A 25,869-nucleotide genomic window follows, 5' to 3' on the forward strand; every position below is an offset into this window, starting at 1 on the left:
CTTTAGTGGACTGTTGGGGATTATAAAAATTTAGTACTCCATGGAAGTGTGATACTCCCTGAAGCAATCAATAACGCAGAGGCCCGGATGATCGGGGCATGTGTCACACTGAGTGGTGGTGTCCTTCCGTATCCCCCTCTTGTGACACACTCTGCATCTTTTTTGGGTTCGTCCCTTCTTTCTAGTATGGGGGACCACACCTGGAAAGTGTTGGCCAGGGACGATCCGGGCGCCTCCAATTCCCAAGGTACTCTGGCCTGCTCTTTCCCGGTCCGAAAAGATCAGGTCCTTGAGGACTGCCTCATAGAATTGGAGGAATGTCCCTGTGCTGCCAGCGCTTCGGGATAGTACAAAAGAGTTGTACATGGCAACCTATACCAAGTAGACCGCAACTTTTTTGTACCATGCCCGGGTTTTGCGCATGGCATTATATGGCTTGAGGACTTGATCAGAGAGATCAACTCCTCCCATATACCAATTGTAGTCGACGATACAATCGGGCTTAAGGACCGTTGCCGAGGTACCTCGCACAGGGACAGGGGTGGTGCTGTTACCGTGGATTGTGGACAGCATAAGGACATCCCTCTTGTCCTTATACCTGACCAGCAACAGGTTTCCACTGGTAAGTGCACGGGTCTCACCCCTGGGGATAGGTACCTGGAGGGGGTAGGCAGGGAGCCCGCGTTGATTTTTCCGCACGGTCCCACAAGCGAACGTGGATCTGGCGGCAAGGGACCTGAACAAGGGAATGCTGGTATAAAAGTTGTCCACGTACAAGTGGTAACCGTTATCCAGCAGTGGGTACATAAGGTCCCACACGAGTTTCCCGCTAACACCCAGAGTGGGGGGACATTCTGGGGGTTGAATACGGGAATCTCGCCCCTCGTACACACGAAATTTGTAAGTGTACCCTGAGGGCAAGTGGCAGGGGGGGGGTCTGGGGTCTGATAGATGGATCAAAGAAAGTTTAGTGTAAAAGTTTTTTTTTTTTTCCTAACTAACTTTTCCCTTCTTTCCCTTCCTAACGGTGCCTCTCCCTCACTGACCCTAACCTACCTGGGTGGCGATGGGTGCAGGAGGGTGATGGATGGCGATTAGGGGGACACAGGAGCTGGTGCTGAACGGTGCTCCACGGTCAGGGTGCTGGACAGGAAGAGGAGGGGAGAGAGGAGCGCAGGAAGTTTGAATCTCGCGCCTCTCTCCCCTGCACCAATCAGCACCCTGGACAGCAGTGTTCAGCACCAGGGCCAGCACCGCCTCTCCAAATCCTCGGACTGCGATAGGTGGTGTATAATTACGCCACCGATCGCAGTCTTTTTCCGGTTCATCGGGTCACAGGACACCCGAATGGACCGGAAACGCAGAAAACCGCAGGTCGGTTTTCTGTGATCGTCGATACGGGGGGTCAAATCCCCCCCCCCCCCCTGCATTGTTACGGGATGCCGGCTGAATGATTTCAGCCAAAATCCCGTTCCAATTAACCCCCGCGGCGCCGGAATAGCAAATTAAAGCCATGACGTACCGGTACGTCATGGGTCCTTAAGGATTCGGAACCCATGCCGTACCGGTACGTCCTAAGTCCTTAAGGGGTTAATGAAGTTTGGACTCTGGAAGCAAGAATGAGCATTCAGGATAATATGCATTCTATGCTTATTCAGACTTTTCTTACCAATCTACAGCCACATCTCCAACTTACTGTTAAACAAATGATCTCCGAATGGCCTGGTCTTAATAAAGATCAATTCCAAAATAAGTTAATGGAGAAAGATGCGGCGGGTTGTCTTGAAATGGTAGGACCTAAAAAGGCCCATTACCAAACTCAGGATAGGAATTGTCCCTCAAATCAGCCCAATAGGGGAAGTGGCAGGAGAAGGGGTAGAGGGCCATGCTCTGGGAGAGGGGGGAATAATAGAAATCGTTCAGCAGGTTGCTTTAATTGCGGTAAGACTGACCACTGGATCAGTCGAGGCCCTTACCCACTTAGGCAACCTGCCCTGAATGATACCCAAGCTCAAGGCACCCAACCATATCCACAAGCTCAAGTCAGAGATCTTCCCCCACCACTGCCACAGTCCCAGAATAATACCCCTCGTTTTCCCGTAGCCTGGGGGCAGCAGACATCACAATGAGGATGCCCGGGGGACAGTATCCCAGCATTCACTCTCATCACAAACCACTATAAGGAATCACCACTGATTGTGTTAACCATAGAGGGACGTTCTCTCCCTTTTCTTGTGGATTCTGGTGCTACTAGTAGTACTATATGTTAGGATTATTATAGTGGTCCAAGAGAGAATGCTGAGCCCTCTGTGGGAATTAATGGGATACTGACCAGATCTTAGAAAACTCCTCCCCTCTCGATCCAACATCAATACAAGCACCAGTCAATGTTCACACACAGTTTTAGGATCATTCCAAATTGTCCTGTGAATTTATTAGGGAGAGATTTGTTTGTTTTGTCAAAGTTGCAGTTGGGGATTAGCAAGATGGGACACCTACATGTCACATCCTCAGTTATGCCCATTCATATACTAAAGGATAATTGTTTTTTATATTTGGAATGCCAAACTCAGGATCCGATACTTGATCCAGTTCCTCCTGAGGTTTGGGCAAATACTAACCAAGATGTTGGCCTTATCTCTTGTACACCATATAAGGCAATGCTTAAGCCCGGCGCTGCACCTGTTTACATTAAACAATACCCCCTTTCACCAGAAAAAGAAAAGGGGATTGTTGATGGAATTCCTAGAGGCAGGGGTTATTAAGGAAATTACCTCCCCCTATAATACACCTATCAACCTAGTGAGAAAGGCAGATAATACCTTTAGGTTTGTCCAGGATCTTAGGGCGTTAAATGCACAGATCATACCCATAGCCCCTGTGGTTCCAGACGTACCATCTCTGCTATCAGCTATTCCTGCCCATGCAGAGTTTTTCTCCATTATTGATTTAAAGAATGCATTTTTTTCTGTCCCAGTTGACAAGGAGACACGGCCACTTTTTGCTTTCACATTTAAATTTCGCCAGTATACTTGGTGTAGAATGCCTCAGGGTTATGTAGACTCCCCAGTAGTCTACTCCATTGTCCTCCAAGTTACACTGCGCCCTTGGACTGCCCCTCATGGTTCTGTCCTTCTACAATATGTGGACGATCTCCTCATATGTAGTCCTACTCGGGAGGCCTGCCAGGCAGACTGTGTTAGTTTATTACTGTGGTTATGCGAATGTGGTCACAAAGTTTCTAGGAAGAAACTACAATGGTGTATGGAAAGTGTTGAGTATTTGGGCTTTGTTCTCAGTAAAGGTGAGAGGAAAATCAGCCATGCCAGAATTACCTCCGTACTGGGTCTGCCCCGCCCACAAACCAAGAAAGACATGTTGACCTTTCTTGGCATGATTGGTTACTGCCGCCAATGGATTGCTGATTGTTCCTACTATGATAATATTCTGAGACAAGCCACTAATACTGAGATCCCTGACTTGATTAAATGGTCTGATGAAATGTTACAAGCTTTTAGTCATTTGAAATGTGCAATGGTTTCAAGTCCTGGTTTGGGCCTACCCGACTATGGCGTGATGTTTCACTTATTTGCCAGGGACAAATGTAAAACCATGGCAGGAGTCCTGGCGCAAGATCATGGAGGCAAATTCCGCCCTGTTGCTTTTTTCTCAAAAGTGGTTCCCGTACAGGTTCAGGGCATGCCTGCGTGTCTCAGGAGTTTGGCAGCCTGTGCTATGGTCGCTGAGATGGCCACGCCTGTCACCCTAGGTCATCCCACCACTCTGCATACCTCACACAATGTTCAGGCCCTATTGAGGAACATATATACACAACATATGTCAGCAAAAAGACTGAGTGGATATGAAGTTTTGTTGCTATCTAATCCTCAACTTCATATCAAATACTCAGCACCCACATTCGGTCCAATGGCTATACTGAATGCCCTACTTGGCTACAAGGGAGAGCAGGATGATTTGCCTCCTCCCCATGCATGTACTGAACTTATACATGAACATACCTCACCTAGGCCTGACTTACAGTCCACACCCATTGAAGAAGCACCTGATATTTTTGTGGATGGCTCCTGTTCCCGTCCTAATGACAACACTTATCATGCAGTATACGCTGTGGTTCAACTCCCTGATGTTATACTGGAATCGAATCCTATACTGAACTGATTGCCCTCACTAGAGCTTGTTGTCTTTTTGAGGGGAGAGATGTAAATGTTTACACCGATTCCAAGTATGCCTTTGGGGTTGTACATGATCATGGGGTAATCTGGCAGAGGAGAGGCTTCATAGCTGCAGATGGGAGACAAATCTCACATTCCACCCTAGTACATGATCTCCTGGCCGCCATCCAATTACCAAGCAAAGTTGCTATTATCTATTGTACGGCACATACTGGTCTCCAAACACACATAGCTAAAGGGAATGCCCTAGCTGATCAGGCAGCGAAAGAGGCTGCTATTAGAACAGCAGCAACAATTCAAATGCCCTCCCTAGTTCCAGACATTACCCTTACTGACAATCTATTGCTCAGCCTCCAGGATTTGGCTCCCAGTAGTGACAAAATAGAATGGCAGTCGGTAGGTGCAGTACAAGACCCGAATACGGTTCTTATCTGCAAAGAGGGGAAGCCATGTAGCCCAGTTGCAAGCGCCCTGATTTTAATTGCACAATATCATGGTCTTGGCCATAGGGGGGCACAGGCAACCACTGACCTCATTCAGAGAGATTTTTTTATACCAGGTCTTAGATCAAAGGTACAATCTTATGTCAATCCCTCCTTGAAGTCTGGTCGATGGCTAACAATACACAATCTTTTATTCCCTTGTATGACTTCTGTGGGGAGTGTCAGAAATTAGGAAATAGCAGGGATAATATTAGAATAAACACTATTAATGTGACTGCAGCAGAGACTTGTTTTACCTTTTCCCAGGATATGACTTTATATTGTGATGGTAGAGACATAAAAAGTGGATTACCTAAGAATAGTGTATATGATTATATTGACGACACCTGTAAAAAGAATAGAAGACTTGCTAGCTCCCTGAATAATTCCATGAGTTGTAATAAGACCATTGTGACTCCCAGTTTTATCTATAATATAATGCTCCCTAAGGGATGTTTTTTGTCTTGTGGTAACAGCACTTACAATGACATTCCTGCTAATGTTATTGGAGGTCCCTGTGCGTTATCCAGGCTGACTTTGGCCCTTCCCAGTCAACTCCCTATCAGGAGAGCGTACAGATCAGTTACCAAGACCTTATCAGAAGACTGTGACTCTACTTTACCCCTTCTCAGCCATTCAGAATATACAAGTTTGGGCGCCTCTATATTAGGAGTGCCTAGACTGGCTATATATAATACTCGTACTATAAATTCTATTGCATGTGACTTAGCTAAATCTCTGAATCATACCTCTATCGCCTTATCAGATATGCTTTTAGATATACAAGACATAAGAGGAGCAGTGCTAGAAACTATATTTGCTGTGGATTATTTGTTACTTAAACATAATATAGGATGTCAAGATTTTAAAGGAATGTGTTGTTTTAATTTATCTGACCATTCCAGATCAATCCAGTCCCATATTCAAGGGTTACATGAAATTGCTAATAATATCAAGAAAGATGTTGATTCATCCTCTTGGTGGGACTGGTTATTGAGCTGGCTGCCAGATTTGAGTTGGTTGAGAACATTATTTATCAGTATTATAATTATAATTGCTTCCTTGATTATTATATGTTGTTGTATTCAATGTATCCCTTCCCTCATACAGATGTTTTGCGTAATGTGTCCAAAACCCACAGACTCTGGACAATCATATGCTACTTACCTCTCTATGAGAGAAAGAAGATAAGTCATATTCATGACTTAAGAGGGGATTGAAGGGTTAAATAGAATAAGCTATATGATCTGTATGCGGGACAGGAGGTTGGGTGACATCATTCTAGAGGGAGAATATGTTTACATTAGCCTTATGTCCATATAGGGAATGGAGTCTGCCCAGCAACAGTGAATATGTGTATCACATCTGTTTCCAATATGTGTGGAAGAATGTCTATAAAGGTGCGGAATTCAGAGAATTAAAGCAGAACGGTTTCAGAAACACGCCTGTGTGTTTATCTTATTGAGACCAGTTCTCCGGGTACCTGTCTGTGACAAACAAAGGAAGAACCAGGGTGCATTAAGAAGCAGATTTCTTTCAGGCGGTTCGTGGGGTCTGCAGTGCTTACGGTGTCAAGTGGAGTGCTTGGAGTCCTCGGGAAGCACTAGGAGCATCCATCAATGGAGGTACCCGGTCGGGGTGCCAGGAGCTCCGTTACAGTGGTGGCAGCATTGGGTTCGCGTCCTAGTGTGAGGAGAAGCAGCTCGGAGACACAGTTCGTGGAGCATATTGAGGGCAACGCTAGTATCCATACAGCGCCCCTGGCTGCAGCAGGATGGAATTGGCTAGTCTTTGGACAGCGTTACACTACGATGAGGAGTACAGGGAAAAGAAAAGAATACCGAGATAAGAGCATCACATCTAAAAAAGTATCAAATTTATTTAAAGCAACAGACACAACAAAGAATGGGTTAAAAACATTGTATACAATGAATCCGGGCCATGTGAACTGAACATATGCACATGCCCCCCTGACTCACCACAGAATTATGAACATTCCCCCACATATACAAATAAACAACAGATGAAGGTACACCACGCATACGCCCACAATGCTATTCTAAATGATAAGTATTATAGCTCTCCATTATATTTTTTTGTTGATGGATTACATGTACCTTCATCTGTTGTTTATTTGTATATGTGGGGGAATATTCATGATTCTGTGGCCCGGATTCATTGTATACAATGTTTTTAACCCATTCTTTGTTGTGTCTGTTGTTTTAAATAAATTTGATACTTTTTTAGATGTGCGGCTCTTATCTTTGTATTCTTTTCTTTTCCCTGTACTACATTTTGTATTTTATACTGTGTGCCGGCGCTCTTACCTTAATCTTGATGTGCCCCCGCTCCCTGAATTACACTACGATGAGGAGGATTACATGGACTGGAGGGATGCAGTCCGGAAAGGCGTCTGGCATGAGGCCCTGGAAGATGTACAGCGTCGGCGGGGCGAGAGTCTTCCCAGTGAGGAGGAGCGGTTGCAGATGCGAGTGGCCCTGCGAATGCCCCTGGGAGAGCAGCCCCTGGATGAGTGGGTGACAGAACTCGAGAGGCTGGTATGGAAGGAGCTTTGGCTAGACGACGCCTACCAGGCACTCTGGTGGTATGTGATTCGGCACTCCCCCTGGATGGCTAAGCACGACAGACATGAGGGGAAGGATTATGATGGCCCTGGCCTGTTGTTTGAGTCCTTCGCCGAACCAGAGTTTGGAGATGCTGGAGAGTCCCGGATCTGGGATATCTATGACTACAGGGAGGCTATGATTGGGCTACAGCGAGAGAGGTGAGACAAGACCTGGCATCTCTAGTGACAACGGAGTGGGAGCTGGAGCAGGATTACCAATACTTCCTCAGCTCAATTCGGCCCCAATATACACTGCCGGAGAGCTGGGTGGCAGTCCCAGACCTACAGCCCTACAGCCGGGAAGACCCGACTGAAGTATCCCCTGCTTCAGTGCCAGCTGCGGAGGTAGGGGACCTCATGGACTGGTCCTGGGGGGAACCCCATATGGCAGGTGGAGATGGGACCGAGATCTCTCCACTGGCCCTACAGGGATGATGGGCGGTCGGCACAGATCCTCGGCAGCCGGAGTTTCAGGACGTAGGGAAAGTCGGTCCTGCTCCCCAGCGGCAGTTTACCTTGAAGGGAGAGGAGACAGTCGGTCTCTCTCCCCGGCCACAGGGGGACAGCACCCCTGGCTCCGATGGTACAGATGGGACCGTGGTCTCTGCACCAGACCTACAGGGATGCTGGACGGCCGGAGCAGATCCCCCACCAGCCCCACAGGAATGCCAGGAGGAGGATTTAAGCAATCTCTCCTTTCCACAGCCGATCCGCAGCAAGGTCCTGGGGGTAGGATTGCCTGACCCCATCCCAGCGGAAGAGCTGGCATCTGGGCAGAGCGCAGTTGGCCTCTGTCCTCCCCTATCCTCTTGTCCAGAGGCTGACTCCCCGCAGGCTACCCCAGCGGAGGAACTGGCATCCGGGCAGAGCGCAGTTGGTCTTTGCCCTCCCCTATCCTCTTGTCCAGAGGCTGACTCCCCACAGGCTACCCCAGCAGAAGAGCTGGCATCTAGGCAGAGCGCAGTTGGCCTCTGCCCTCCCCTATCCTCTTGTCGCAAAAGGAAAAAGATTGATGGTGCACTGGTGTGGTGCACCAATTGATACCTTCTGGCGCAAAAACACGACATCAGTGGATAGATAAAAGGGTCTTTTATTGATGATAGACAACGCGTTTCGGAGTTGGTACACTCCTTTTTCAAGTCTGTAGGGTTCGTGCTGGGGCTTGAAGCGCGCTTGAAGGCCGCGCTTCAAGCCCCAGGACGGACCCTACAGACTTGAAAAAGGAGTGTACCAACTCCGAAACGCGTTGTCTATCATCAATAAAAGACCCTTTTATCTATCCACTGAGGTCGTGTTTTTGCGCCAGAAGGTATCAATTGGTGCACCACACCAGTGCACCATCAATCTTTTTCCTTTTGCAATATATATCATTCCTCTGGAGTTTTGGCCACTCCACCTACGAGGACTGAGAAGATACCGGCTGCACCGACCCCTTGTCCTCACGAGTGTTGTGCCTACGTATGCACATCACCAGAAGGTGAGCATAACTTTCGATGTCTTGATTTCATATATCTATAATTGAACCTATTACCCTATGAGCGCCTTCCTATCTTTTTTCGCCACTATCGCTATCCTCTTGTCCAGAGCCTGACTCCCCACTGGCTACCCCAGCGGAAGAGCTGGCATCTGGGCAGAGCGCAGTCGGCCTCTGCCCACCAAGTACCCACAGCTCCAAGCTAGAGAACAACAATGAAGAAAGGAGTAACAGATGCCCACTCAACAGCTGGGGACATACAGAACAGAGCCAGGCCCCAGAGTTCAACAGGACCAGTGCTTGTTTATGGGTAGGCTACTTGACTAACTCAGGCACCGACCGACAGAAGGTCAGGTACCTGGTTAGTCTACTGTTGGGAGGGGAGAAATGTGACGGACTGAACCATCACTGGGGCTGCTGGAGAAGCCTGAGGGCCAGCCTCCTTCCTACAGACTATGGACCCAGAACTATGGAGACCCCCTCAGACCTTTTGGGGTTACAGGAGTGTTTTTGCAAAGAAGAGTGTGCTAATCTTGCCAAGTCAAAATGTGCCATGCTGATAGACTCATACCCAAAAAGACTGAGTGCTGTAATAAAATCAAAAGGTGCTTCAACAAAGTATTAGTTTAAGGTTGTGCACACTTATGCAACCATATCATTTTTTTAAAATATTTTTTCTTCCCTCTACATAAAAGATTTCAGTTTGTTTTTCAATTGAGTTGTACAGTTTATAAGTCACATTAAAGGTGGAAAAAGTTCTGAAATGATTTATCTTTGTCTCATTTTTTTACATCACAGAAACCTGTCATTTTAACAGGGGTGTGTAGACTTTTTATATTCACTGTATATATAAGGGCTCATGCACACGACTGCTGTTGTATTGTGGTCCGCAAATTACGGATCCACAAAACACGGATACCAGCTGTGTGCCTTCTGCATTTTGTGGAACAGTACGGCCAGCCCATAATAGAACAGTCCTATACTTGTCCGTAATGCGGATAATAATAGGACATGTTCTATTTTTTGGCGAAACGGACATGCAGATATATGGACATGGAATGTACACTGAGTTAATTTCTTTGGAATATGCCACCACTTCCTATTAGGTGGGGACCGATTGCCACCCCCATGATCCGGTAAATGAAAGGGTACTTTGCAAGAAGAGTTGTGTTGTAGTTCCCTTCACAGCAAAAAAATTGCTAAAAGGACATTGGTGGGGTCTCAAAGGTCATACCACCACTGATCAGAATGTAGTATAACATAGGATTAGCTGCCAATATTCAAAAAGGGTCCAAAAAAAGAGCCTGGAAACTATAGGCCGGTAAGTTTAACATCTGCCGTGGGTAAACAGTTTGAAGGTTTTCTAAGAGATGCTATTTTGGAGTACCTCAATGAAAATAAAAAAATATCAGCATGGCTTCATGAGGGATCGGTCACGTCAAACTAATTTAATCAGTTTCTATGAGGAGGTGAGTTCTAGACTTGACCGCGGCAAATCAATGGATGTCGTATATCTTTACTACTCCAAAGCATTTGATACTGTGCCACATAAAAAGGTTAGTATATAAAATGAGAATGCTTGTACTGGGAGAAAATTTATGTATGTGGGTAAGTAACTGGCTCAGTGATAGAAAACAGAGAGTGGTCATTAATGGTACACACTCAGATTGTGTCACTGTCACTAGTGGGGTACCTCAGGGGTCAGTATTGGGCCCTATTCTCTTCAATATATTTATTAATGATCTTGTAGAATGTTTGCACAGTAAAATATAATTTTTTTTGCGGATGACACTAAACTGTGTAAAGTAATTAATACGGAAGAGGACTGTATACATCTACAGAGGGATCTGGATAGATTGGAGGCTTGGGAAAGAAAATGGGGGCATACTTAAATAAAAGAAATGCAGAGTTTCATTCAGGTGACATTTTCACATCTATAATGTCAGCCTGTTTAATAGCGAAAATTGGAGTGACAGAAACCCTTTAACACTGACAAATGTAAGGTTATGCACATGGGAAGGAATAATGCAAGTCATCCGTATATAATAAATGGTAAAACATTGGGTAACACTGACATTGAAAAGGACCTAGGAATTTTAGTGAACAGCAAACTAAGCTGTAAAAACCAGTGTCAGGGAGCTACTGCCAAGGCCAATAAGATAATGGGTTGCATCAAAAGGGGCATAGATGCCTGCGATGAGAACATAATCCTGCCACTTTACAAATCACTAGTCAGACCACACATGGAGTACTGTGTACAGTTCTGGGCTCTTGTGAACAAGGCAGGATAGTGTGTACAATAAAGGAATTCAAGAGGGGCCTGGATGTATTTCTGGTGTAATAATATTACAGGCTATAGCTACTAGAAAGGGGTCGTTGATCCAGAGAGTTATTCTGATTGCATGATTGGAGTCGGGAAGGAATTTCTTTCCCCTAAAATGAGGGAAAATTGGCTTCACAAGTTTTTTTTTGCCTTCCTCTGGATCAACATGCAGGATAACAGGCTGAACTAGATGGACAAATGTCTTTTTACAGCCTTAGGCCTCATGCACATGACCATTGGGGCCGCAAAAGATGCGGACAGCACTCTGTGTGCTGTCCGCATCCGTGGCTCCGTTCTGTGGCCCCGCTAAAAAAATATAACATGTCCTATTCTTGTCCGCGCTTTGCGGACAAGAATGGGCATTTATATTGCCGGCGCCTGTTCCGCAAATTGCGGAAGGCAACACGGGCGGCTTCTGTTTTTTGCGGACCGCAAAAAACATCACGGTCGTGTGCATGAGGCCTTATAAACTATGTTACTATGTTACCATGACTTCTCCACCTTTATTGACAGGGCAAGGCAGTGAAAACATGATCACATCTGACCCTGTCAAACATAGTACAGATTACGCAGCAGTTGCAGAGAGAGCAGAGCCTCTATGAGTAAAGACAACGCCTCTGTTGCTCCCAGGCGCTCATTGGCATATATTTTAAAAAAAATTCTCAGTAATGCGGGCACATATAAACATTGGACTAAGGGCTCATTCAGACGGCCGTATGCTGTCCGCAAAAATAATGAATGCTATCCGTTTTTTTGCGGATCTGCAAAAAAAATGAAACATGTCCTATACTTGTCCGTGAAAATCAGGACATGGCCCCATTGAAGTCTATGGGTCCGCCAAAATACTGAATGCTATCCGTTTTTTTGCAGATCCGTTTTTTTGCGGATCCGCAAAAAAAGGATAGCATTCAGTATTTTTGCGGACAGCATACGGCCGTCTGAATGAGCCCTAACACAGATGTCTTCAGCTACCAAGTGCACATGGAACAGGTCGGTCAGTTTCATAGGTACAAATCTACTGACAGATGCAGGTAACTTTTCACATGGTTGATATTGTGTGGTGTATAATTTTGCTCTTCACAATGCACTGTCGCTCTACACTGAAATGAGTAGGAGTTAAAAAAGCTAGCTATTAAAACAAAATAAGACAGCATAAGTGTGGTAATAATATAGAAACTGAGCTATTTGTCTGATTAGGTTCCCAGGATTTTACTTGCAACGGGAACTCTGGTAGGGTACAAAACTAAAGGCTGATAAGTTAATAGGATACAATTATAAAATATACAGTACATCTAATTATAAGCCATACTTTAGAAATATCAAGCTGTCACTACCTGAATCCACTATGCTTGAGTGCAGATGCTCATGTAAAGCCAGGTTTCCAATTACACGCATTATACCCCTTTGTATTTTCTGAGAATCCTTGCGGAGCAGATATATTCTCTGCAGCAGCTGCAGCCCTCCGTTTGACACTATACTGTCAACATGGGTAGATATCTATAGATGTATGATGACAAAAAATGTCAGATGAGAATTTTTACCTACTGTAGAAAGCAGTTAATAACTGAAGCAAGAGTTAGGCTACTGTTAAACCTGCATTCAGTGCGGATCCGTCTTGTATCTGCACAGACGAATCCGCACCGATAATGCAAACGCTTGTATCCGTTCATAACGGATCCGTTTGCATTATTCATTCAAAAAAAAGTCTAAGTCAAAACGGATCTGTCTTGACTTACATTGAAAGTCAATGGGGGACGGATCCGTTTTCAATTGCACCATATTGTGTCAGTGAAAACGGATCCGTCCCCATTGACTTACATCCCGCAGCCAAATTGATGCATTCTGAACGGATCCTTATCCATTCAGAATGCATTGGGGCTGAACTGATCCATTTTGGGCCGCTTGTGAGAGCCCTGAAACGGATCTCACAAGCGGACCCAGTGTGAAAGTAGCTTTAGACATGTTATTAAACATATATGGGTCTTCTGTTCTATTTAATTACAGGGTATATATAGTTTTGCAATCATGTTTATTGCTCCAATGTAGCTAAATAGAAAAATATAGCAACTTTCCAAATATTATAAGTTTTGTGCTTTCCTCAGCAATTTCAAGATCTTTGTTGTTAATGAATGGAAACATTGTGTTGCATGGAAACAATACTGTTGTAATAGGTATGAATTTAGGAAAATGTTGCATGTCGCATTAGACGCAACTCACTAGATACCGTATTTTTCGCCCTATAAGATACACTGACCCATAAGACGCACCTAGGTTTTAGAGGGGGACAATAAGAAAAAAATATTTTTCATTAGACCTCTGATCAGATCAGCAATCAGACTCCCAATATTAATCAGACCTCAGCTCACAGCCCCAATCAGATCCCCAATGTTAATAAGACTTCAGATCAGACCTCAGATCAGAGCCCAATATAAAGAAGACCCCCAATCAGACCTCAGATGAGACCCCCATGCCTCATATCAGTCCTCCATGCCTCATATCAGCCCCCAGCCATATGTGATTAGCCCTCGGCCATATGTAATCAGCCCCCAGCCATATGTAATCAGCCCCCAGTCATATGTAATCACCCCCCAGTCATATAATCATCCCCCAGTCATATAATCAGCCGTGCAGGTCCCTAAGACAACCCTAATTCCAAAAAAATGTAAATAAGAACAGAATGCAAATTTGCAAGTCTCATAGACCCATATTTTATCCACAATAGATCATAGCAAACATATCAAATGTTTAAGGTGAGACATTTTACCATTTCATGAAAATAATTATTGCATTTTTCACATTATAAGACAAACCTGATGATAAGACACATCTAGGTTTTCTAAGAAATTATTTTTTTTTTCATCAAACCACAGAACAGACTCCAGAATCTGTCAGAAGCAAAGATGAGCAGATATTCACCAATCTGCGAAAAACTGCATTTAACAATTGTGAAACAACTTCAGAAAAATGTTTCAGGTGCTCCCCGCTGATAAGACTAGTATCTATAGGGTCAGAGTACCTAGGTAAATAGTGATATAAGCTGTCCTTTCACTTAACAACCGCCACTGATCTATTTGAGACACAATTGGCTAATTTTCTACCACTCCCCGGGTCAAACTGACAATAATTTATATCATTAGTCAGATGTGTATAGACAGAGTACAAAAGCCTGCATCTCTGATTGTATGGGGAAGCATTAGTGCCTACGACATGGGCAACTTACACATCTTAAAAGGCACTATCAATGCTAGAGATTTTAGAACAACACATGCTTACATCCAGACAAGACTCTTTCAGGGAAAGGCTTGCATAGTTCAGCAAGAAAATGCTAAACCACATAACTGCATCCGTCACAACAGCATGGCTTCACAAAAGAAGAGTCCTAGTGCTGAACTGTCCTGGCGCATCATAAAAAGAAAAATCCAGCAAAGAAGACCCAGGAATATTGAGCAGCTAGAATTCTACATCAGACAATAATAGGACAACATTCCTCTCCGAAAACTCCAGGAATTAGTTTTGTCACTACTTAGACATTTATAGACTCTTGTTAAAAGCAAGGAGAATGCTATACAAAGGTAGACATGGCAGACATCGCCCTGTCCCAACATTTTGGAGATACGTTGCTGCCATCAAGTTCTAAATGAGTTAATTTTTTCATGAAATTATAAAATGTCTCATAACATATGATATGTGTTCAATGAGCTATGGTAAATACAATAAGATATGCAAATCACTGCATTCTCTTTTTTTTACATTTATTTACATTTTATACAGCGTCCAAACTTTTGTGGAATTGGTGTTGTAATTACACAATAATAAAAAATAAAAATCCTTTCAGTGTCCCAAATTTTAGCTAATGGGGCCCTTATTTCATTCACAGACTTAAGAGAGCGGTATCAAATCCAGTGGTCTGATTTTTATAAGTACCTTCAGCTACGCCACCTCCTAGCATCCAAGATTACACACACTACACATTCCTCTATGTATACAGCATATTTTCAGAACCCCAGAATACGGAAGGGAGGTATTTCTGAGGCCTATAGGGGGTTGCAGCTCTCAGTTACTATATCAAAATTTCCGTTCCAGACTAAATGGGAGAAAGATTTAAATAAAACTTTTGCACCAGCGCATTGGGCCTTTGTTTTCTCCCTGAGCTCTAAAACTTCGAAGTGTGTCGATCACCTGGAGGCCTCAAGAAAACTCCTTTATAGGTGGTATTATACCCCTTATCGCCTATCCATCATATATCCAACCACCTCAAATGTTTGCTGGCGATGCCTATCAGCAGTTGGCAACTTAATGCATATCTGGTGGACATGCCCTGCTATCAACCGTTTCTGGTCCAATATATTGTCACTCATAGGTGCTGTAATAGAGAAGGTACTCCCCATATCCCCGGAAATGGCTTTACTCTCTTTGGGGCTGGAATGTTTAGATTTAAAAGACTTCACTATTGCTTTTCATATACTAACAGCAACGAGAGTCGCGATAGCTAAAAGATGGAAGAGTAGGGACATCCCAACCATACCAGAAATCATTGCTAAAGTTCACTATAATTACGGCATGGAACTACTGATTGCAAAACAACTTTGCCGGCTGGCAAGTGTCAGTGTCAGGTGGCGTAATTCGGCGTCTTATATATCCAAACACTATCCATCTTTGCCAAATCTACAAGTGTAGAAGATGTATACCTTAATTCTAACGCTTGATTTTAACTGTGGTGCAATGTTTATGTTTATTATTGTTTGTTTGTTGGTCGTCTTCTCACGACCTTATAAATGAAGGCTTTTCATCCGATGTCTTCTATCCTGAATACTTGTAATGTGATGAACAAATTATACTGTAATTTACGGTAATATGTCACTGTGGAAGATGTTGTATGCTTCAATTTTCAAATAAAAAATTTGTGAAATAAAAATAAAAACTGCCATCCAATCTCTATTTCAATGTGAATATAGTCAATAAAAAGAGTAGATGTACGTTACCCTAGAATGTTTCAATAAAGCCTGTAGGCTGTATACTTCCAGTTTTTCAGATGGAACAGAACTGAGACTTTCAGCATATGGTAGTCCATTTCCCCCAAAGCACCATAATCCTCTCTGAAACAGGAAAACAATTTACTATATAAGCACTGGAGCCTCATACAATATGCAATTTTTTCTCCTGCTAACTTTATATCATAACATTTTGTATTCTATTTAACAGAGGTCTGAAACATAACTAACAACATACAGTGAATTCCAAATATAATACAGTGATCCCTAAAAATACAAGGACCTCAGGATACAATATTTTCAACATACAATGGGCTTTTCTGACCCATCGTAAGTTGAAACCAGACGCAACATACAATGTGTCAGACTTAGACCCAACCAATCAAGGCCCCTTCTCTGGTAAAATAGCTGTATTAGGGCTCTTTCACACTTGCGTTGTTGGGTTCCGGCATAGAGTTCCGTCGTTGGGGCTTTATGCCGGAAGAATCCTGATCAGGATTATCCCAATGCATTCTGAATGGAGAGAAATCAGTTCAGGATGCATCAGGATGCCTTCAGTTCCGGAACGGAACGTTTTTTGGCCGGAGAAAATACCGCAGCATGCTGCGCTTTTTGCTCCGGCCAAAAATCCTGAACACTTGCCGCAAGGCCGGATCCGGAATTAATGCCCATTGAAAGGCATTAATCCGGATCCGGCCTTAAGCTAAACGTCGTTTCGGCGCATTACCGGATCCGACGTTTAGCTTTTTCTGAATGGTTACCATGGCTGCAAGGACGCTAAAGTCCTGTTTGCCATGATAAAGTGTAGTGGGGAGCGGGGGAGCAGTATACTTACCGTCCGTGCGGCTCCCGGGGCGCTTCAGAGTGACGTCAGGGCCCCCCAAATGCATGGATGACGTGTCGCATGGATCACGTCATCCATGCACATGGGGCGCTCTGACGTCATTCTGGAGCGCCCCAGGAGCCGCACTGACTGTAAGTATACTGCTCCCCCTCTCCCCACTACTACTATGGCAGCCAGGACTTTAATAGCGTCCTGGGTGCCATAGTAACACTGAACGCATTTTGAAGACGGATCCGTTGTTACGGATCCGAAGGGCACCTCCGGCCGGACAACGCAAGTGTGAAAGAGGCCTTAGTTGCCAGTTATCAGCTATTCCTGACTGTTATATGTAAGGACTTGCTTCATATGTCTTAATTATCTGCTTATTTTTTTTAAATCTTCATTTTCTCTTATCTTGGATGATATTTTGGGGCTTTAGAACCGATTACTCAACTTACAATGGTTTCAACATACAATGATTGTCCTGGAACCAATTAACATTGTAACTTGAGGGACCGCTGTATAAGGATAATAAAAAAAAAAGAACAGCAAGGAAAAAGCTTTCTGGAAACTAGAGGGTATACTATATTTAATAGTAATGAGAATAAGGGTTTAAAAAAGATTGTAGATGTTGCCACATTTTAACAATAAAAAAACATATATAGGAAAAAAAATTGGAAGTACAAATTACTCATTTAGGTTTTTTTAAGATTTTCCAACATAACACATTAGAACAGTTTCAAAGTCATGTGACATGAACACTTCAGTTATGGTACTTATATACAAACCGGATTCCAAAAAAGTTGGGACACTATACAAATCGTGAATAAAAACTGAATGCAATGATGTGGAGGTGCCAACTTCTAATGTTTTATTCAGAATAGAACATAAATCACTGAACAAAAGTTTAAACTGAGAAAATGTACCATTTTTAGGGAAAAATATGTTGAATCAGAATTTCATGGTGTCAACAAATCCCCAAAAAGTTGGGACAAGGCCATTTTCACCACTGTGTGGCATCTCCCCTTTTTCTTACAACACTCAACAGACGTCTGGGGACCGAGGAGACCAGTTTCTAAAGTTTAGAAATAGGAATGCTCTCCCATTCTTGTCTAATACAGGCCTCTAACTGTTCAATCGTCTTGGGCCTTCTTTGTTGCACCTTCCTCTTTATGATGCGCCAAATGTTCTCTATAGGTGAAAGATCTGGATTGCAGACTGGCCATTTCAGTACCCGGATCCTTCTCCTACGCAGCCATGATGTTGTGATTGATGCAGAATGTGGTCTGGCATTATCTTGTTGAAAAATGCAGGGTCTTCCTTGAAAGAGATGACGTCTGGATGGGAGCATATGTTGTTCTAGAACCTGACTTATTTTTCTGCATTGATGGTGCCTTTCCAGACATGCAAGCTGCCCATGCCACACGCACTCATGCAACCCCATACCATCAGAGATGCAGGCTTCTGAACTGAGCGTTGATAACAACTTGGGTTGTCCTTGTCCTCTTTGGTCCGGATGACATGGCGTCCTAGATTTCCAAAAAGAACTTTGAATCGTGACTCGTCTGACCACAGAACAGTCTTCCATTTTGCCACACTACATTTTAAATGATCCCTGGCCCAGTGAAAACGCCTGAGCTTGTGGATCTTGCTTAGAAATGGCTTCTTCTTTGCACTGTAGAGTTTCAGCTGGCAACGGCGGATGGCACGGTGGATTGTGTTCACTGACAATGGTTTCTGGAAGTATTCCTGAGCCCATTCTGTGATTTCCTTTACAGTAGCATTCCTGTTTGTGGTGCAGTGTCGTTTAAGGGCCCGGAGATCACGGGCATCCAGTATGGTTTTACGGCCTTGACCCTTACGCACAGAGATTGTTCCAGATTCTCTGAATCTTCGGATGATGTTATGCACAGTTGATGATGATAGATGCAAAGTCTTTGCAATTTTTCGCTGGGTAACACCTTTCTGATATTGCTCCACTATCTTTCTGCGCAACATTGTGGGAATTGGTGATCCTCTACCCATCTTGGCTTCTGAGAGACACTGCCACTCTGAGAAGCTCTTTTTATACCCAATCATGTTGCCAATTGACCTAATTAGTGTTAATTGGTCTTCCAGCTCTTCGTTATGCTCAAATTTACTTTTTCCAGCCTCTTATTGCTACTTGTCCCACTTTTTTTGGGATTTGTTGACACCGTGAAAATTGGAATCAACGTATTTTTCCTTTAAAATGATACATTTACTCGGATTAAACGTTTGATCTGTCATCTACGTTCTATTACAAATAAAATATTGACATTTGCCATCTCCACATCATTGCATTCAGTTTTTATTCACAATTTGTTTAGTGTCCCAACTTTTTGGGAATCTGGTTTGTAGTTGTAAAGGGTATATACAACCCGGTATCGAAGAATATGAACCATGGAACAACATGGAGTTAAATGCCCTAAGTGGACATGAAACTAACGAGAAGAGACATACAAATAAGACGATAGACAATGGGAGAGGGGAAAGGGAAGGAGGGAAATGGAAAGAAGGCTGCAATTGACCATGGGGAGTCTAGACCTGTGCATTCTGAAATGAGTTCGAGGAACGGAAGGCTTCCCAGGGGCCCCACGTTTTCACATATTGTGAGGTGTCTGGGGGCGTAATACTGATGAGGTCTTCCAATCTCTGATATAGGGCGATTTCATCAAACCACTCCTCAGGTGAGGGAGGAGAGGTGGATTTCCGATGCCTAGGAATCACCGCTTTCGCCGCTTGCACAATATATTGTAAGAGAGATTTCTTATATGCTGGGACATCCAGGACACAGTCGAACAGTAGTAAGGCATCTGGGGATTTCTGAATGGGGACGCCCGTGACTTCCTTGATTGTTTTATGTACAAAGTTCCAGAAAGGGCGCAAGCCGCTACAATTCCACCAAACGTGGATCATCGTGCCCTCCTCCGTAAGACATCTCCAACAACGATCCGACACTGTCGGGAACCATTTATGGAGTAACGCTGGTACTCTATACCATCTAGATACAATTTTATAGCTTGTTTCTTGAGCTTTGGTAGAAATTGTGGATTTATGAGATAGTAGGAAGCATTTGTTCTATTGAGCTGGGGTATAGTGGTTACCCAGATCCCGCTCCCAGGCCTGACAATACGGAGGAAGGCACGAGGAACGCCGGTGTATCAGTAGCCTGTACACAGAGGATATGGGATGTAGGACCGCTGAGGGAGAGACACACATCTGCTCAAACTCAGTGAGTTTTCGGGTCAGGGTGTGAGTCTTGTTTAAAGAGAAATAGAAAGGGAGGAGTTGCAGATACTCAAAGGAGTTACGGGCTGATGGGGTCTCAAGTATTTGGGGCAGAGGTTTCAGTGCGGAGCCTGAGAGAACATGCCAGAACCTGATCGGGCGGGTTCTCGTGCCCTGGAGGAAGGGTCGAGATGAATGTCCTGGAGGAAATCTGGGGTGGTCAGTTACCGGTACCAAAGGGCCTTTATTATCAATCAGTGAAGTAGGTCGACCTATGGATGCTAAGATTGCGAGGGTGTGGTGGGTGGTAAAGGACAGTTGCAATGGTGTAGGGCGCGGAGAGCCCACAGCCATGGGAGGGCTATTACGGAACACGATGAGGAGTCCCGTGCAATTTGCACCCAGGATTTGGATGTGTCAGCACGTGTCATGTCCAATAATCGAGCATAAGCAGTAGAGTGGTAATAAAGTCGACAGTCTGGGAGACCCACCCCTCCAGCTTCCTTAGTGCGGGTCATTATTTCCCATTTTAATCGCGGCCGACCGGGTGCCCACACAAATTGCGTGAAACATCTACGAAGTTGAGACCAGAATGTGGATGGGATGCGAAGGGGGATGGTTTGTAAGAGGTAGAGTAGTTTATATAACAGGGTCATTTTTAAAATACTAATCCTACCAAACCAAGAGAAATCTCGTTTGCGCCAACCATCTAGATCTTTTTGGAACTGTTGGAGGAGAGGTGCGAAGTTTAGTTTGTGGAGCCGTGAGAGATCAGTGGTAATTTTTATTCCAAGATATGTTATTCCATTTGGTGGCCAAGCGAAGGGAAAAGAGGCTTTAAGGGAGGAGGTCAGAATGTCTGGTAAGGAGACGTTTAGGGCCTCTGATTTGGACATATTAATTTTAAAATTGGACCAAGCGCCAAAGAGAGATATCTCCCGAAGCAAAGATGGCAAAGAAATGCGTGGATTGGTTATGTAGAGAAGGAGATAATCGGCAAACGCTGCACATTTATATTCTTGCGATCCAATCTTTATTCCTGAGATATCTGGATTGGCACGAATGGAGGCCAGTGTCCCATTGTGGATTGGGAAGGGGGGGGAAAGAGCACCATTAATTTTAACTCGAGCTGTGGGGTGTTGGTATAGTGTTAGGATCTTTGACAGGAATATCGGGCCAATACCTATGTGTGAAAGAACAGCATGGATGGCATGCCAAGATATCCGGTCAAAGGCATTTTCTGCATCTAAGGAAATAATCATGAAGGGGATCTTTTTTGATTTAGCATAATGGATAATGTCCAGGGTTTTGAGAGTGTTATCCCGGGCCTCCCTCCCCGGCACAAATCCAACCTGGTCATTGCAGATCAATAAAGGTTGGTAAGTATTCAATCTATTCGCCATTAATATGGCAAAGATCTTAAGATCTACAAACCGGATTCCAAAAAAGTTGGGACACTATACAAATCGTGAATAAAAACTGAATGCAATGATGTGGAGGTGCCAACTTCTAATATTTTATTCAGAATAGAACATAAATCACGGAACAAAAGTTTAAACTGAGAAAATGTACTTTTTTAAGGGAAAAATATGTTGAATCAGAATTTCATGGTGTCAACAAATCCCAAAAAAGTTGGGACAAGGCCATTTTCACCACTGTGTGGCATCTCCCCTTCTTCTTACAACACTCAACAGACGTCTGGGGACCGAGGAGACCAGTTTCTCAAGTTTAGAAATAGGAATGCTCTCCCATTCTTGTCTAATACAGGCCTCTAACTGTTCAATCGTCTTGGCCTTCTTTGTTGCACCTTCCTCTTTATGATGCGCCAAATGTTCTCTATAGGTGAAAGATCTGGACTGCAGACTGGCCATTTCAGTACCCGGATCCTTCTCCTACGCAGCCATGATGTTGTGATTATCTTGTTGAAAAATGCAGGGTCTTCTCTGAAAGAGATGACGTCTGGATGGGAGCATATGTTGTTCTAGAACCTGAATATATTTTTCTGCATTGATGGTGCCTTTCCAGACATGCAAGCTGCCCATGCCACACGCACTCATGCAACCCCATACCATCAGAAATGCAGGCTTCTGAACTGAGCGTTGATAACAACTTGGGCTGTCCTTGTCCTCTTTGATCCGGATGACATGGCGTCCGGATCAAATTTGGGAAGTAGAAGAGAGGGATCGGGGGAGTTACCCATTCTTTGTAAAGATGTTTGGGGTAAGTCATAGAGCTGTGAGTAAAAGGAATGGAAGGTGGCCGCAATGTCCGTGGTGGTGTGTACCATACGGTCCTGAGAATTTTTTACAGCGGGAGTGTGGGAGGAGGCTAGTTTTCCCCGTAGAGCTCTTGCCAACATACGTCTACTTTTGTTTCCATATTCATAGAATTTACTCCTGCATATTTGTATCATGCATTTATAGGATGCCTCCAAGAGGCGTTTGGCTTCCATGCGCTCATTCTGGAGGTCATGAAGAGTTTGCAGGGTATGTGCTCGTGTGTGGGCAAATTCTAGGGAAGTAACTCTTTGGCAGTGCGAGTTTAAGGGAATGGGCTTTCTCCTTCTTGAGACAGGAGCCATGTTTAATGAGAACACCTCGGAGAACACATTTCAGGGCCTCCCACTGGACCGGGAGCGGGGTGGTATCCTCTTTGTGATCTGACAAAAAGTTTGTAATACAGCTTGTAAGGTCAGCAGCACACCCCATGTCAATAAGGAGAGTTTCATTCAACCGGCACGTCCATTCCTGTCTGGTAAGAAAGGGGAGATTCAGGGAGCAGTATATGGGGGCATGGTCTGACCACAGAATGTTTCCTATTTGTGTGAGATCCAGCCAGGATAAGGCCGGTTGCTGAATAAGGATGTGGACAATATGGCTATAAGAGTCATGAGGGGCAGAGTAAAAGGTGTAATCTTTGTCAGCTGGGTGTTGGAGATGCCAGGGGTCTCGTAATTGCAGTTGAAGTAGTGCCCGTTTGACCTTTTTAATAGTGGAGTATGTGAGGGAAGCGTGCCCAGTTGAGTTGTCAAGTGTAGGGTCAAGGGTCAGGTTAAGGTCACCACAAAGTATAATAGTCCGCCGGATCAGAGGTGTGATTTTGTCAATTAGGTCTACAATGAAGGGTGCTTGGTTCTGGAAGGTAAATTACACGTTAAGGAAGGTAAATTCTTGTCCCCCAATAAGTAGTACAAGGAAAAATCTGCTAGGAAAATTCACAGCTGGAAGAAACGTTGTGATTAAGCTAAAACTTAATTTTATTAGATATACACTAAAACTAGGGAGAAGTGTGAAAATCCCTAAATAAGTGGGGACTACCTCTTGAAGCTCATGAAGAGAATGCCAAGAGTGTGCAAAGCAGTAATCAAAGCAAAAGGTGGCTACTTTGAAGAACCTAGAATATGACATATGTATGTTAATTCATAGTTTTGATGCCTTCATAGTCATGAAAATAAAGAAAACTCTTTGAATGAGGTGTGTCCAAACCTTTGGTCTGTACTGTATATATATATATATATATATATATATATATATATATTTATACCCCCCTAAAGGTATTATGCTGGGGGCCACGTTCCTGTATAGTAACAGAAAACAGACATATGATATATGTTCATTCAGGCCCTCAGGACGCACAGTGCGCAACCTGAACGTCCACACGTCTCTCATCATGGTCCCCACCTCTTACAGACCTATTGACCACCTCAATACCCTGGAATAATAGTAGTTGTTACAAAGTGTTGGATATCAATCCTACTGATAAGTTTAGGTGTGAACTGAGGAACATTCTTATGTCAGCGCTGGAGGAGAATTTTATTAATCAAGCGGAATTTGATTTTCTGCTCCCTAAACACCCGGTAGTTCCCTGTTTCTACAGCCTCATTAAAATCCATAAAGGGGTCACTCCCTTAAAAGGGAGACCTATAGTTTCAGGAATTGGTAGTCTCACGGAGGGCATAAGCATATACGTGGACAAGATCTTGTGACCGTTTGTATTGGCCCTTCCGTTGTGGGGGACACAACGGATGTGATCAACAAATTGGAAGGCATTCAGATTAATGATCAGACCTTACTCGCTAGCCTGGATGTGGAGGCGCTCTACAGCTCCATACCCCATGTAAAAGGGTGTGGGGCTGTGGGGACCTTCTTACAGGAACGAGGTACATATCTGTGGTGACATGGCGAGTTTGTACTACAACTGCTGCAGTTCATTTTGGAACATAATGTGTTCCTGTTTGACCGCCGACTATACCACCAGCTCAGGGGAGAGGCAATGGGGAGCCTCTGTGCACCGACCGTTGTCAACCTCTACCTGGGCTGGTGGAAACGGGAGGTTGTCTTTGCGGAGGAAACAAATGAATGGACCCAATACATAGGGTTGTGGCTACGTTATATCGATGACGTGCTGATCCTTTGGTCAGGGAGTGAGGGTGACTTTAAGAACTTTGTCACCTACCTCAATAAAAATGACCGGGGTCTGTATTTTACGTCTGAGATTCAGAAAAATCTGATTACATTCCTGGACCTCACAATATTTAGAGATATGGAGGGGAATCTCTGCACACGTCTTTTTCGTAAAACGACGGCCACAAACAGCCTCCTCCAATGGGACAGCTGCCACCCTCAGGCCTTGAAAAAAGGTATACCAAAAGGGCAAAATTTGAGGTTGCACAGAAATTGCTCCAGGCTTACTGACTACCAGGTGGCAGCAAGGGACCTTCAAGGTTGTTTTGAAAAGAGAGGGTACCCACAACAGGTCCTGAAAAGTGCATATCAACACTCTTTGGCGGTTAACCGGGATGCACTACTGAAACCACGGGCCAGAGAGGATGAGTCAACGATGATGTTCTTAGTCATAAGAGTCATAAGATGTGGGACATCTGGTGGGGACCACTCCCACGATTACATTCCGCCGTGGACGAAATTTGAAGGATAGGCTGGTCCACAGTTTTTTGCAAACCCCACAGCCAGGAACGTGGCTTGATCGGCAACCTAGGGGGACCTTTCGTTGTAGCGGCTGCGTCGCTTGTGAGGCGATCCAACGGTGGCAAAACTTTACCAGCACAGTGACACAGAGACAATTTACAATTCTATTCTTCATAAATTGCAGGACCAGCGGGGTCATCTATTTAGCCACGTGCACGTGCGGTCTGCAATATGTGGGCAAGACGGTTTGGGAGTTCAGGCGGAGGATAGGTGAGCACCTCAACGATATCCGCAATGGTGCGGACACTCCCATCGCATGCCATGTTTCCACCGAACACGCTGGCAATGTGGGGGCTATTAAGTTCCAGGGTATTGAAGTGGTCAATTGGTCTGTAAGAGGTTGGGACCATGTTAACCACCTCCGGACCGCCTAACGCAGGATTGCGTTCCGGAGGTGGCAGCGCTGCGCAGAGTCACGCATATACGCGTCATCTCGCGAGACGCGAGATTTCGCTCAAAGCCGGCCCGCGCATGCGCATCGCGGGCCGGCAAAATTAAAAGAAGTATTTCGTCACCAGCCTGCCAGCAACGATCATTGGCTGGCAGGCTGGCGATTTTCAAAAAATCCAATCCAAAGTCATATAACAGATCATATTAGTAAATATGATCTGTTATATGGCTTGTCTGCTCCTGTGCTGGTCCTTTTCGTCGGTTGGATCCAGCACAGGAGCAGACTGAACTGTGAGTACACCAAACACTACACCTTAGCCCCAGATCACCCAC

At 44.4% G+C, this 25,869-nt stretch overlaps 1 protein-coding gene across 2 annotated transcripts in view; it reads right to left on the reverse strand.

Moving 5' to 3' along the window:
• Positions 1-25,869, reverse strand: part of SERAC1 (serine active site containing 1) — a 354,636-nt gene that overhangs the window by 152,816 nt on the left and 175,951 nt on the right. For both annotated transcript variants that reach the window (XM_040429358.1, XM_040429357.1), the window contains exons 9-10: positions 16,081-16,194; positions 12,433-12,595 (exon numbers count right to left, since the gene is read on the reverse strand). In XM_040429358.1, the coding sequence (XP_040285292.1) occupies positions 12,433-12,595; positions 16,081-16,194 (277 nt within the window). The remainder of the gene's footprint in view (positions 1-12,432; positions 12,596-16,080; positions 16,195-25,869) is intronic.

Source organism: Bufo bufo, chromosome 4, assembly GCF_905171765.1.
Source record: "Bufo bufo chromosome 4, aBufBuf1.1, whole genome shotgun sequence".
Classification (NCBI taxonomy): domain Eukaryota; kingdom Metazoa; phylum Chordata; class Amphibia; order Anura; family Bufonidae; genus Bufo; species Bufo bufo.